This window comes from Cuculus canorus, chromosome 23 (genome assembly GCF_017976375.1).
Source record: "Cuculus canorus isolate bCucCan1 chromosome 23, bCucCan1.pri, whole genome shotgun sequence".
Taxonomy (NCBI): domain Eukaryota; kingdom Metazoa; phylum Chordata; class Aves; order Cuculiformes; family Cuculidae; genus Cuculus; species Cuculus canorus.
The window spans coordinates 1,596,730-1,609,627 of record NC_071423.1 but is presented as its reverse complement, the minus strand read 5'-3'; the positions used below and the strand labels follow the sequence as shown (position 1 = coordinate 1,609,627).

At 51.9% G+C, this 12,898-nt stretch overlaps 1 protein-coding gene across 9 annotated transcripts in view; it reads left to right on the top strand.

Moving 5' to 3' along the window:
* The window catches only part of ARHGAP32 (Rho GTPase activating protein 32), a 274,980-nt gene extending 263,614 nt beyond the window's left edge, over positions 1-11,366 (top strand). For all 9 annotated transcript variants that reach the window (XM_054086884.1, XM_054086883.1, XM_054086888.1 and 6 more), the window contains 6 exons: positions 333-534; positions 2,701-2,846; positions 3,969-4,043; positions 4,609-5,460; positions 6,110-7,011; positions 8,280-11,366. In XM_054086884.1, the coding sequence (XP_053942859.1) occupies positions 333-534; positions 2,701-2,846; positions 3,969-4,043; positions 4,609-5,460; positions 6,110-7,011; positions 8,280-10,535 (4,433 nt within the window). In that variant the 3' untranslated portion in view covers positions 10,536-11,366. The remainder of the gene's footprint in view (positions 1-332; positions 535-2,700; positions 2,847-3,968; positions 4,044-4,608; positions 5,461-6,109; positions 7,012-8,279) is intronic.
* Positions 11,367-12,898: the final 1,532 nt, after the last annotated feature.

Sequence of the window (12,898 nt, the reverse complement as noted above, 5' to 3'; positions counted from 1 at the left end):
GATCCTGGGAATGGCTGAGGCCAAGCTTTATAGGAAATAAAACCATCACTGTTTTGCAGAGTGAAACTTAAAGCATGTCAGTGAATGTTTCCAACCTACCTGCCTCCCCCTGCCTTCTTTTCTCGAATACACTACGCTGCTTTTAATTTTGAGAGGGGTTTTTGGCAGAAACACGCCTCTGCCGAAGTGGCTGTTTTGACCACATCTTTCAGTGACTGGGATAACAAAGCTCTAGAAAAACACACCACCTCCCTGGACGCACAGATCCGGAGCTTTGATCTCTGTACTGCTGGTTTCTGATTCTCTCTGTTGCTTGTGATTTTGTCTTACAGGGCACAGTTCTTTATCGCGGCCCAAGTCACTGTTGGTGTCCTCCCCTTCCACAAAGCTGCTCACGCTGGAGGAGGCACAGGCACGGACACAAGCCCAGATCAACTCTCCCATCGTGGCAGACAGCAAATACATAGAAGTGGGAGAAGGCCCTGCAGCTTTACAAGGGAAATTCCACACGGTCATAGACTTTCCGTCCGAAAGGTAGAGACGAGTTTCCTTTCCAGTGTGTGTCATAACTCGGTGAATCATAGAATCACAGAATCACCAGGTTGGAAAGGACCCACTGGATCATCGAGTCCGACCGTTCCTATCACTCCCTTAAACCATGTCCCTCAGCACTTCATCCACCCGTTCCTTGAACACCTCCAGGGAAGGTGACTCGACCCCCTCCCTGGGCAGCTGTTCCAGTGCCCGATGACTCTTTCTGTGAAGAATTTTTTTCTGATATCCAGCCTGAACCTCCCCTGGCGGAGCTTCAGGCCATTCCCCCTTGTCCTGTCCCCTGTCCCTTGGGAGAAGAGCCCAGCTCCCTCCTCTCCACAACCTCCTTTCAGGGAGTTGTGGAGAGCAATAAGGTCTCCCCTCAGCCTCCTCTTCTCCAGGCTAAATAACCCCAGCTCTCTCAGCCGCTCCTCGTCAGACGTTCTCCAGCCCCTCACCAGCTTTGTTGCTCTTCTCTGGACGCGCTCCAGAGCCTCAATATCCTTCTTGTGGTGAGGGGCCCAGAGCTGAACACAGTACTCGAGGTGCGGCCTCACCAGTGCTGAGTACAGAGGGAGAATCCCCTTCCTGGACCTGCTGGTCCCACCATTTCTGATCCAAGCCAAGATGCCATTGGCCTTCTTGGCCACCTGGGCACACTGCTGGTGTTTTGATTACAGCAAAAACTAGTTGTACATGAGGTATTGTAGCCTGTTTTCCACCTGCTTTGGATGCTATTAGGACTCAGTTTAGCCATAAAACCTCTGCACCACTCCCTCCCCTTTAGCAGAGTTATTGAATATCTAAAGCCCTGTTGTACGCGATGTGTACGTGTGCCTGTGCTCATGTGCACAGAAATGTAAACAGGGCAAACACTGGAAACGTTACGGCTTTCCAGATTTCAGGAATAAGTGCCTGTAAGAAATCCAGGTTCCCCTCGAACTGGAGCAGTTGGACAGATACGACACTAGAAATGAAATACAGCAGTGGGAGGAGGTGGATGTGATTTTACAGCATGAGCGAGAGATGCTTTTGATACCTTTTATGGCTGCACAGTTCGTCAGAGAACTGGTGCATCTGCCAGCTCAGTAAAAGCCATCCCGTAGCAGGTGGGAGTGTTGATCTGCTTGAGGGTAGGAAGGCTCTGCAGAGGAACCTGGCAGGCTGGATTGATGGGCTGAGGTCAATTGCCTGAGAGTTAACGAGGCTCAATATTGGGTCCTGCACTTGGGTCACAACCCCACACAATGCTCCAGGCTTGGGGAAGAGCAGCTGGGAAGGACCTGAGGGTGCTGGTCGACAGTGGCCGAACATGAGCCAGCAGTGGCCAAGGTGGCCAACAACATCTTGGCTTGGATCAGCCATGGTGTGTGAAGCCGATAGGGAAGGGATCATCCCCCTGCACTCAACACTGGTGAGGCCACACCTTGAATCCAGGGTTCAGTTTGGGGCCTCTCACTTATTATTGAAGGGTTTGGAGCACATCCAGACAAGGGAAACGGAGCTGGGGAAGTGACTGGAGCCCAGGGGTTCTGGGAGCAGCTGAGGACGCTGGAGTTGTTTAGCCTGGAAAAGAAGAGGCTGAGGGGAGACCTCGTGGATCTCTGTAGCTCCTGGAAAGGAGGTTGTGGTGAGGTGGGTGCTGGGCTCTGCTCCCAGGTAACAAGCAAAACAACAAGAGGAAATGGTCTCAAGTTGCACCAGGGGAGGCTTAGATTAGATGTTAGGAAAAATTGCTTCCCTGAAAGAGTGGTGAAGCACTGGGAGTGGCTGCCCAGGGCGGTGGTGGAGTCGCCATACCTGGAGGGGTTAAAAAAACATTCAGCCATGGCACTTCAAGATATGATTTAGTAGACAGTGTGATTGAGCTGACGGCTGGACTGGATGATCTTAGTCTTTTCCAACCTTAACAATTCTATGATTATCAGTATGGAGCCTTTGCTCACCTGCGTTGCACCTGCTTTGCATGGTTTGGATGAATTTACCCCATACCTAAGGGCTGAGTTATAAGAATGAAAAAAATCCTCAGCTATTTAAAAGAGCCCAAGTTTCTAAGCTTTTTTTTTTTTTTCAGCAGAAACCAGACTGTTCTAATAACAACCAACCAGTAGCCTGAACTAAATGCAGCTCCCCCCTCCAATAATGCGCTCTGTTTTCTCACTCCAGAAAAAGACCACCCAGCAAGATGAAGAAATCGCCAGTTGGCAGTTGGCGTTCCTTCTTCAACCTGGGAAAATCATCATCCGTGTCCAAACGCAAACTACAGCGCAATCCCAGCGAACCCTCAGAAATGAAAGCCATAGCCCTGGCAGGTAAGGGTGCAAATCCGGCTGCAGCTTTGCAGAATTCACGTTTACGGTATGCTTGTATCTCCTTCTAGCGTTCAAGCCATGAATAACACCTGCAGTTAACCGCTGTCTTTCCTAAATGCCTCTCACATTAGCTCAGGAGCCGAACTCGCTGAAGCCCACATCTCTAGCACTTTGCTCAGAGTAAATTTTGAAAGACGATACGTGGGCACCGCTGCAATAAGTCTCAGAATAATTCCTTCTGGTGCTGTTATTATGAAATAAGAATACAGTTCCCTTTGCTGCTCTCAAAAGACACAATTAAACTGGGTAAAGGCACTTTTCCACACACACAGTCGCTCCAAAAGCTGTACTGGTGTAACAAGAGAAGGCATCCAATGGCCTTTTGTAGCCACATCCAATGGAAGTGGATTCAGAATTCTCAGCCCTTCCCATAGACAATTTACTGTCTCTTTGCACAGTTGAAAATAACAACGACATGGTTTTGTGGTAAAACACACCACAGATCCCTAAACGCTGGCTAGTGAGGACTTTTATCCCATCTTCTTCATGGTGCAACGTTCAAATTATAACTCTCTTAGTCTCCAGTATAATGAACACATTCTAGGAATGACCTTTAGCCTGTCTCTTCGGAGCACTGAAATTGTACTTGTTTAGTGCTTATAAAGTGAGTTGCGCAAATGTTACTTTCTCCTCTCTTTTTAAGGGGGTTTGTTTGCTGGCAGGAACCAACCAGTTATCATGGGTACCTCCAGGCAGAGCTTGTAAAATGAGTATCATCAAAAATTGATGCACTCTTTTAATTGCCTCTTGCCCAGCAGTGTAGAACCACGGGTTGAAGGGGGCTCTGCAGGACAGTCTCCACTGCAAGACAGGGCTGCATCAATCTTGGACAGCAAAGCACATTAACAGTCGGAGAGGATACAGGTTTTCTTTAAGGGCTTTGGAGTAAAAACAAAACCAAAAAAACCCGAGCCCTAAAACAAAAAGCACAACTTTTGCTCCCAGGACTGTGGTAGTGTTGCTAGAAATCCATTTAGTGGTTTCTTCCTGTCACCATTGAGCAGCCAAATATAAACCAGTTTGATAATTCAGCTTCTCACCATCTCGGTTGCATTTCCTTAGGTGGACGAGGAGACAGCGGGACTCTTCGCTCAGCTAAAAGTGAAGAATCGCTTACCTCTCTGCACGCTGTGGATGGTAAGGCAAAATTGCCCCTGTGCTCCTAGTGCTGTGGATTAAGAGAGGCACCTTGACATTACTGACGGCAGATTTTCCACCCCTCCAGTAGAAGCTGGACTTGCTAATTAGGGAAGCAGCTTATTGCTGCCCACCACGGATGAGTATCACAGAGAAATGCTCTTCAGGTCTTTGTTTTCTTTCTAAGGTTAAAAAAAAGCAAGCTTCTTGCTCTGGTGTAGCCAGCACTGCTTACATTCATTCCTCGACATTTACTCTTTCTTTTCTATGGTGGAAATGACAGCATCGGGAAGGAAAATGCTTTCTTAGAAAGCCTTAGGTCGACAGCACACTTAAACTACTTATCCTTTGCAAACAGCTTCGTATCAGACTAAATCAGACCTGGCAACTACTCTAAAGGAGTGTGAGCAAACTTAATTAACAGTTAGTGTTAACTACATTAATTTTGTGTTTAGAGGTCACCAGGTGAGCACACTGCCTTAAGGCTGCTTTATGAACAGCACCAAACCGTCACCTCCTGGACAGTAAGATTGACACTAACTCATATGTATCTACTCATTCCCAGGTGAATCCAAACTGTTTCGACCCAGACGGCCTCGGTCCAGCAGTGACGCATTGTCTGCTTCATTCAACGGAGAGCTCTTAGGAAACATGAATCGCTGCAATTCCTACGACAACCTTCCCCACGATGAAAGTGATGGGGACGAGGGGCTCATCCATGTTCCTGCCCTGATTTCTCCTCGATCTGCTGAAGACGTTGACCTGAGCCCACCAGATATCGGAGTCGCAAGCCTGGATTTCGACCCAATGTCTTTTCAGTGCAGCCCACCCCAAGCAGAGTCCGAGTGCCTGGACAGCACCTCCCTGCTGGAGTCAGTCGGCATAAATAAGGAGAAGCCAAGCCTGCTAAAGAAGGATGCAGAATCAGGCAGCCAGTCCCAGACACCAGGCAGTGCCACGAGCTCTGAGCCAGTCTCCCCTTTCCAAGAGAAGATGAGTCCTTTCTTTACTCTGGACCTGAGCCCAACCGAAGAGAAGGCCTGCAAGCCCATTGCCTTCTCACCCAAGATGGGACGAAAGCCCATCAAATCTCCACCGCTGACTACATCGGAACCCGTCTCCTTCGCCTTACCCAGCCGCATGTCAGAAGCGATTGGAGGAGTGCCCAGCATATCCAGAAACTCCTCTGCTTCCAGCTGGAGCAAAGGGATTGGCATCACTGAAGTCACAAACAGGTCCCCAACCCAGATGTCCTTGCCCCTGAAAAACAGTGAAACAGGAGCAGGGGAAGGAGCCCACCAAGAGCTGCAGCATGCCCAGCTAGTGGCTGCTGGCAAACCAGAGTTGCCAGAAGAAGGGGAGAGACCAATGTCAAGCAGTCAGAATAAGACTGTACCCACTGGACACACACAGCAAGGTACAGTGCATTTTCCTCCATTCTTTCTTTAAGTTCCCAAGGGGACCTGCTCTCAAAACCATCCTCCTCTGCGTGCCTTTTAGGAGAGGGGAATGCCCGTCAGTTCTGATCACAAGTGTCTTGCAGGGCTGTGCAGATCAGTAAGGTCTTAACCTCTGCCTTCTCCCTACATCTCACAGATCTCAGATAATTATTTTCCATAGTACACCACTCTTTTTTTTTTTTCTCCCCCATCCTGTCATGCGTGAAAATCTCTAGCATGTCGTTCTAAATCATTTCAGCCAACGCATCTAAGACTTTTCTTTAATTAAAAATCTGCCAACACTTGAAGAAGGGACCTTTTTGCCTAAAAACCTTATGATCAAAATTGTGTAAGGGTATCTTATTCTCTGCTACCTACTTCCTACCTCGCTAGAAAATGCAAGAGGAGCCTTTTAGACAATCTCTTGTGTTTTTTTCCTTTTTGTGATGAGCCGCTGTGCTATTGAGCAGCAGTTGCATGTGAGACAGAAAGAGTGTTTCACATCAGAAGGAATTGCCACTGTCAAAGTGTGGAAAGCGTCTATTTTTTTATAATAGTCATTAAGGTTAGGTCACTCCTTATTGGGTAACATAAAATCACTCTCTCTCTCAATTTTCCCCCCATTAGGAGCAGTTGCCCTCGACTCCCCCCAGGATCCTGTTCCCGTCAGTTCTGTGTCTCTTATCCCTCCTCCTCCTCCGAAAAATGCAGCGCGCATGCTAGCCCTAGCGTTAGCCGAGTCCGCACAGCAAGCATCCGCTCAGTCTCAGAAAAGGCCAGGAGATGCTCATTCTGAAAGCACAAATTATGGAGAGGCTGAAGCTGGCACAGCTCTAGAAAAGCTCCATCTCTCTGCTGGTGCTCCAGACAAGCTCCACCTGTATACCGGTCTGCCTGAGAACCGCCTTCACTTCCCGACCGGTGCACCAGTAGAGCAGGATTTCCAAGGTAGCAGCACACCTGGGGAGCAGAACCACCCACCAGGTGCACCTGGAAACCGGGACCCCCCACCTCTCCACCCTGGCATGCCTGGGGACATGCCTGGTAGCAGAGATGCAGAGCAGGAGCAGTCCAGCTTCCATCCTGGGAAAGCGGGGGACAAAGAGCACTTCCCCTCCCATGCCGGGGCCTGGGAGCACCCGCCCCATCCCACTCCAGGTGCACTGCCTGACTGGGAACCACCCAGCACAGACTTGTCCGTAGATAAGCCCACCCTCCGTCCGTGCGTGTCCGTGTCTGGGGACAAGCACCACCTTCCTGCCTGCACAGCCGATGACAAGCTTCAGTCTCCCCCTGCTGGGGAGAAAAGCACCCCGGCTTCAATGCCGTACTTAACCACCATCCCAGCAGCAGCTGAGCCTAACCGTGGGCCAGCAGGTCCGGCCACGACTCAGGCAGACGTCCCCGTCACCGCTGCACAGCGCACACTCGCAGCCAGCCAGCCCGCCCCGGCGCAGCGGCAGGATCACCAGTCGGCAACGGGACAAGTGCCAGTGGCCTCCGCGAAAGCATCGAGCGGTTCTAGCCAGGTACGTGGATCTGCTCCCAGCATCGCGCGTGCTTCCAAGCACCGTGTCCGGCGCTGTAATTGCAGGAGGCTGAGCTCTGGAAGAGTCCATCCAAACCCAAATGGGAAGAGGCAGGGGATTCACAGGTTACTGGAAGTTGCACGTGTACCGCACACACACAGCCTTACAGGAAAGCAGCACAGAATTCCTTAAGCAAACACAAGGGAACATCCCCATAGACCTGTTCTCATTGATTTTACAGGAGAAAGTATCCAGCAGGGTGACTGACGCGGGGAATGAGGGCTTAGAAGTGCATAGAAACAAGAATTTTGGCATCTTCTCTTCAATGAGGCTGACAGTATGTTTTTCCAATAGGCTTTAGTAACGCAGGTCAGATTCCTGGTGTGCAAGTTAGACATGGAAATGTTCACTCAGAAATCCAAACTACCCACTGCCCGTGAAGCAGGCACGCCTGCAGCCTGTCCTAAGCACTGCAGACCTGTTTAAGGCAGGCGTTTCTGCTCTATTACACCACTTGATCTGCTCACCAGGGCCTGAGGAGTTGTAATCCAGGTGCATTTTCTTTGAGACGAGCAGACTACCTGCCAACTGTGCAACTGGGTAAAAGCTTTAACCTGTTGCTCTACAGAGGCAGCCACCTCCTCCTCCTTCTCTAGTTTGATATCTGCAGGGAGTGCCATTTGTGACAGGTCCTGACGTCTCCCAGAGGCACCACGGTAGCTGCGGGAGGCAGCATACACACCTCCTGCTGCAGCGAGCGGCGCTAGCTCTGCACAGCAAACACAAACCAGGAGCAGAAAAAAATCCAATTGAGCTAATCCATACAAGTATCTGTGATATAACGTCTTTGGGGAGACCTTCTAGCAGCCTTCCAGTATTGAAAGGGGCTCCAGGAAAGCTGGGGAGGGGCTCTTCATGAGGAAGGGCAGGGAGAGGATGAGGGGAAACGGTTTTTAGCTGAAAGAGGGGAGATTGAGATGAGATGTTGGGAAGAAATGTTTTGCTGTGAGGGTGGGGAGGCCCTGGCCCAGGTTGCCCAGAGCAGTGGTGGCTGCCCCATCCCTGGAGGGGTTCCAGGCCAGGTTGGATGGGGCTTGGAGCCCCTGAGCCAGTGGGAGGTGTCCCTGCCTGTGGTAGGGGTGGGACTGAAAGGGCTTTGAGGTCCCTTCCAACCCAAACCATTCCATGATTCTGTGATATTTTAACTGTGGAATAGGCAGGGGGAGGGAGATGCTTGCCTCTAACAGCTACTGCTTTCTTCCCTCTAGGTATGGGGCACAACTGCACCTGAAAAGCCACCAGAGCCTGTGCCTGTTTTTGTCTCAGAGAGCACCTCTGCCACCCGCTGCGCCTCTTCTGTGCCCACAGGCCCCCAGAGCCATTTGGAAAAGCCTCGGGAGACGACGAGGGCTCCCCCGCTGCACCTGCGGTCTGAGTCCGTCCCTACTCACTCCTCCTACAGCTTTACACCCCCCGTCCCACCTGTGAGAACGCTGGAGAGCAAAATCGCCGCCGCCATGCACTCGAACAACGCTGAGGCCATCACCAACTCCAATTATCACACCTTTCTTTCTTCCTCCATGCTGGCCTCCTCCGTGGAGGAAGCCCTACTGCCCCCGCCACCGCCTCCCCCGCCCAAGCACGCTTCCCTGCAGCCCGTGTACGTGCCGCATCCCAAGCCAGAGAGCATCCCCGAAGCCCCTGGGCCAGACAGCTACCTGCACCACAAACCCACTGCCGTGCATCAGTACAGGCCGGAGAGCGTTCCTCCGCATGTGCCCTACCACGGCAAGCCTGACCAGCACCAAGCCTACCCGCCTCGCTCCGAGACCCCCAATTCTGCCGGCATTCGCTACAACACCTACACAAACCAAGGGAAGAGCACCTCAGCTCTCCACTCCAAGCCTCGTAGCCGGACTGAGTTTGTGTCCTCCGTCAGCCCGACGGGCCTGCGCACTGCCAGCTATGCTGAGGATGCTCCACCCTACCCTACGATCCGAAGGGTTCAGTCACTGCACGTCCCCACTCCTGCTGCCTCTGCTATTCGCTCCGTTCCCATTTCACGAACCGAGGTGCCTCCGGACGATGAGCCGGTGTTCTGCCCGCGGCCCCTCTATCAGTACAAGCCATATCAGCCCCACTCCGACTACCACGTAACTCAACTCCAGCCTTACTTTGAGAACGGGCGGGTCCATTACCGGTACAGTCCTTACTCCAGCTCTTCCGGATCCTCTTATTACACCACTGCTGACGGGAGCTTTTACGACCTGGACCCCTACAGCACGGTTCGGGTCAGGCCTTTCCACCCCCTGCCCAGCCGAGACTTTGCATCGTACGCATCGCGGCTGCAAAGCAAAGGTCTGTACCGCTATCCCAGCCTGGCTGCCTACCCCCGGGGCGGCCTCATGAGCCACCTGGCGGGCAAGGAGCACAGCTTCATCAGCAGAGACGTGCCTCCCGCCCCGGATATCAAGCACGTGTACATGTCCTGGGACCTGGAGGACATGGAGAAGTACCGCATGCAGTCTATCCGCCGGGAGAGCCGCACGCGCCAGAAGGTGAAAGGGCCAGTGATGTCCCAGTATGATAACGTGGCCCCACTGCTGCCAGAGGAACTGGGAGGACTGGATGCGATTCATTTACGCAGCAAATCAGATCCTGGGAAAACTGGCCTCCTCACGGTAGCAGAAGGGAAGGAGGGGAGGTACTCGGGCAAAGCGGCTACACCCGAGGGAGACGAGCGTTACTACGTGCAGCACCCGGAGCCAGAGCTGGAGAGAGCCCACTACCAGGGCACCTACGGGAATGGGCAGTCGGAGAAGCCGTCCCTTCCCCAGAAGCAGAGCAGCGTCCGCAACAGGAAGCTACACGAGCCGGGCTGCAACACGAACGAACACAGGACGCACTTGCAGCAGGAAGCAAGCCATAGGCAGCCTTCCGAATCCAAAAATGGGCCCCCTTATCCCGACTACAGGCCCAAAGGTGGCCCAGAGTCCTCCGAGCCCATCGGATACCAGCACCCAGGTGGGAAATACAACATCCCAGTGAACCAGGAGACCCTGAGACTGAACCACAGGGAGGTGAGGTTGGCAGAGGACCGTCCGGATTTGGAGAGATCTCGAGCCAGGCCGAACACGTCCATGGAGAAACACTCCAGAGACTGCTATAAAGAGGAGGAGCATGCCGCCTCTCCCATGGCACCACCGCCCAAGCCCGAACGGAGCCACAGCCTCAGAGTGCAGCACCCCGAAACCATGGAGAGGGACTCGGCCCTCCTCTACCCATACCAAACCCTTGGGAAACGCCAAAGCACGATGACTGTGGTGTCCCAGTACGATAATTTGGAGGATTACCATACCATGCCTCAGCACCAAAGAGGGGGCTGTGTTGGAGGCGGTGGGTTTGTGCCCCCCAATTTTACCCACGTGCACAGTAGAACTTACGCCACGGCGCTCGGCCAGGGAGCCTTCCTCCCGACAGAGCTGTGTTTGCAGAGGCCCGAAACAGAGGTCCACGTGGAGTGAGCCGGTGCGGGGGAAGGAGGGATAGAGTCTAAGCAGCCTCTGCTGGACAGTGGACTGTTTTATTTTTTCAGTGACGGAAAAAAAAACAAAACCCCAACCCTGCCCCGATGAGCAAAGCAACCCCACATTCAGCCCTACCCCGACCAGCCCACCACTCACTGTTTTTATGTATAGAGATAGAGCTTTTTCATGTAGTTTTGAGACAACTGGAACGATGGGCAGGCTGTTGGCACGCAGATGTTGCCAGAGAGGCTGGGCAGAGCTGAAAGAGATGCTGTTGGGGCAGGGGAGGGGAAAAAAGGAGCATTTTTTTTCCTTCCCCAGATTTGATGTTGGCAGTTCCCACCGCTTCCTCACCACGCCTCCATGGTCCTGTGCATGATGGACCGTGCATGCAGCCGCTCTCCCTGTGAGCCCCGAGTGTCGTACCTTGTTTCCCACTGCTAGCTTCCAAGAAAGGGGCTCCGTGCCGTGATGCCTTGGAAGAACCGCTGTTCTGCCCTGTCTGAGGCTGCGCAGCAACGGTGGGCTAAGAGCTGGGCTGGGGGTAAAGACTTCCCAAATGTTTTCTTCTTGAGGTTCCTTGAAAAATAATATTTAGGTGTAATGGATCCACTTCAGTTGCTTTTAAGTGGCTGCGAGCCTTTTTTGACCTCAGGCCTGCGGAATGGGCTCTGAAGCAAGTTCGATGTACAAGGCACTTTTTCAATTGCTTGCCTAACAAGCTGCTTCTGACTACAAGAAATCAAATGACTTTCAATTTCTCTGTTGTAAGCAGAGGCCAGCGGTAGGGCAGGTTTGCATATCTCATACCAAAAGATAAACACCACACAAAAACCACACCAAACCATACACACACGGATGGGAACAGCACAGTTTTTTCATGCCCATTCCTCTTTACTGCTGAGCTCCAGCGCAGATGATTTAATACCACGTTGCGACTGGCCGGGCAGTATCATCTCCCTACAAAAAAAACAAAACACCCTTAAAAATAAAATCTCTGTAGCATTCTGTCAGCTTGTAAATGGAGCCCAGCTCACCTGCTGGGAGCGACTGCGTAAGTGCCAAGTTACCTGCATGACCAGCTCCTTGCCCTGGGCCAGCTCCTGCAGCTCTTAGATCAGGGAATGCTCCTGTTGACCTCAAACGGCAGGTCTACGGGACGCGGCTTTCTGTAACCTTGAAGTTCTGTGTTGGCGAGAGGACCCCTGTGAAATCGTGGCACACCGCGTAGTTAGGTGCTGTCTGTGCGCTGTCGTATCGCCTCCCGCATCGCGAGCGTAGCTCGCCAGTACTCAGCAGTAGGGACAGAAGGCCAGTGCACTCTCTAATACACCAGTAACCTCATCTTAGGTGTTTCAAAGCTTTCTGTATTGTAAAAAAAGCCAGGCAGCGTCTCTCGTGCGGCCTCTCGGACCGCCCAGGACTCTCTACAACCCCTCATGAAGCACATCCATTTCGTTAGTCAGGGCTTGCAAGCAATACTTGAGATGTAGGAGTTTTTAAATGTTCGCTGACAAAATTCCAAGGCCATTCCTCTTCCCTGTGGTTGAAGAACTTCTCTACCTGTTTTTGAATCTCTTAATGTTTTATTAATTAAAACCCTGGAGGCCCTGCAGTTAGCGCACAGCTGTGAAAGTCAAAGGGAACTTGGATGAGGTTTTGAACAAAAGTTTTGTGGCTGTTTTGGAGCTTTTAAATCATAAGGAAACCCTAATTCTGGGAGGTGACTGGTCTGTAGCTATTTGCTTCTTTTAATCTTGTAGCCTTGTCCAGGGCTGTTTCGGTAACGCTACCTTGTGGTTCTAGTTTATTGTGCAATGCTGTTGTTTTAAGCATTTTGTTTAGAATAATTGTTCTTAGGTGTTACGGAAATAAATCTGGCAGTCAGGAGGGAAAAAAAAAAAGCAGCACTGTGATGCAGGTTACCACAATCTCCTTGTGAGCAATTGCCAGGTAGAGGGGCCGTCTTTTTTTTTGCGAGGGAATGCTTTTTTAATGTTTGCTTTTAAGGAAAACATAAGAATAACACACAGAAAGAGGGCACGAGGTGAGCCGTGTTGCGGCTCCATTGCCGGCTGGCTCCCAAGGAAAGGCTGACCTGCCTGGGTTCCTCGGTGCAGGCTCGCCAAGGGAGTCCAGTTGAAGTCCCTGCTCTCTAAACAGAGGTGTGTGTTGTGTCAAGACCAGCACCAGCCCCCGACTGCTGCAGCACAGCCTCCCCACAGCTGCCGGTTACTTGCCGAGGTCTCCAGCTGAAGCAGGGACAACGTGTTTGGTTCAGGCTATTTGGGATTCAGGTAGCGAGAGCTGTAGGTGAAACCTCGCTCTCTGTGAAAGCCTTAACTCCCCATTCCTGCCCC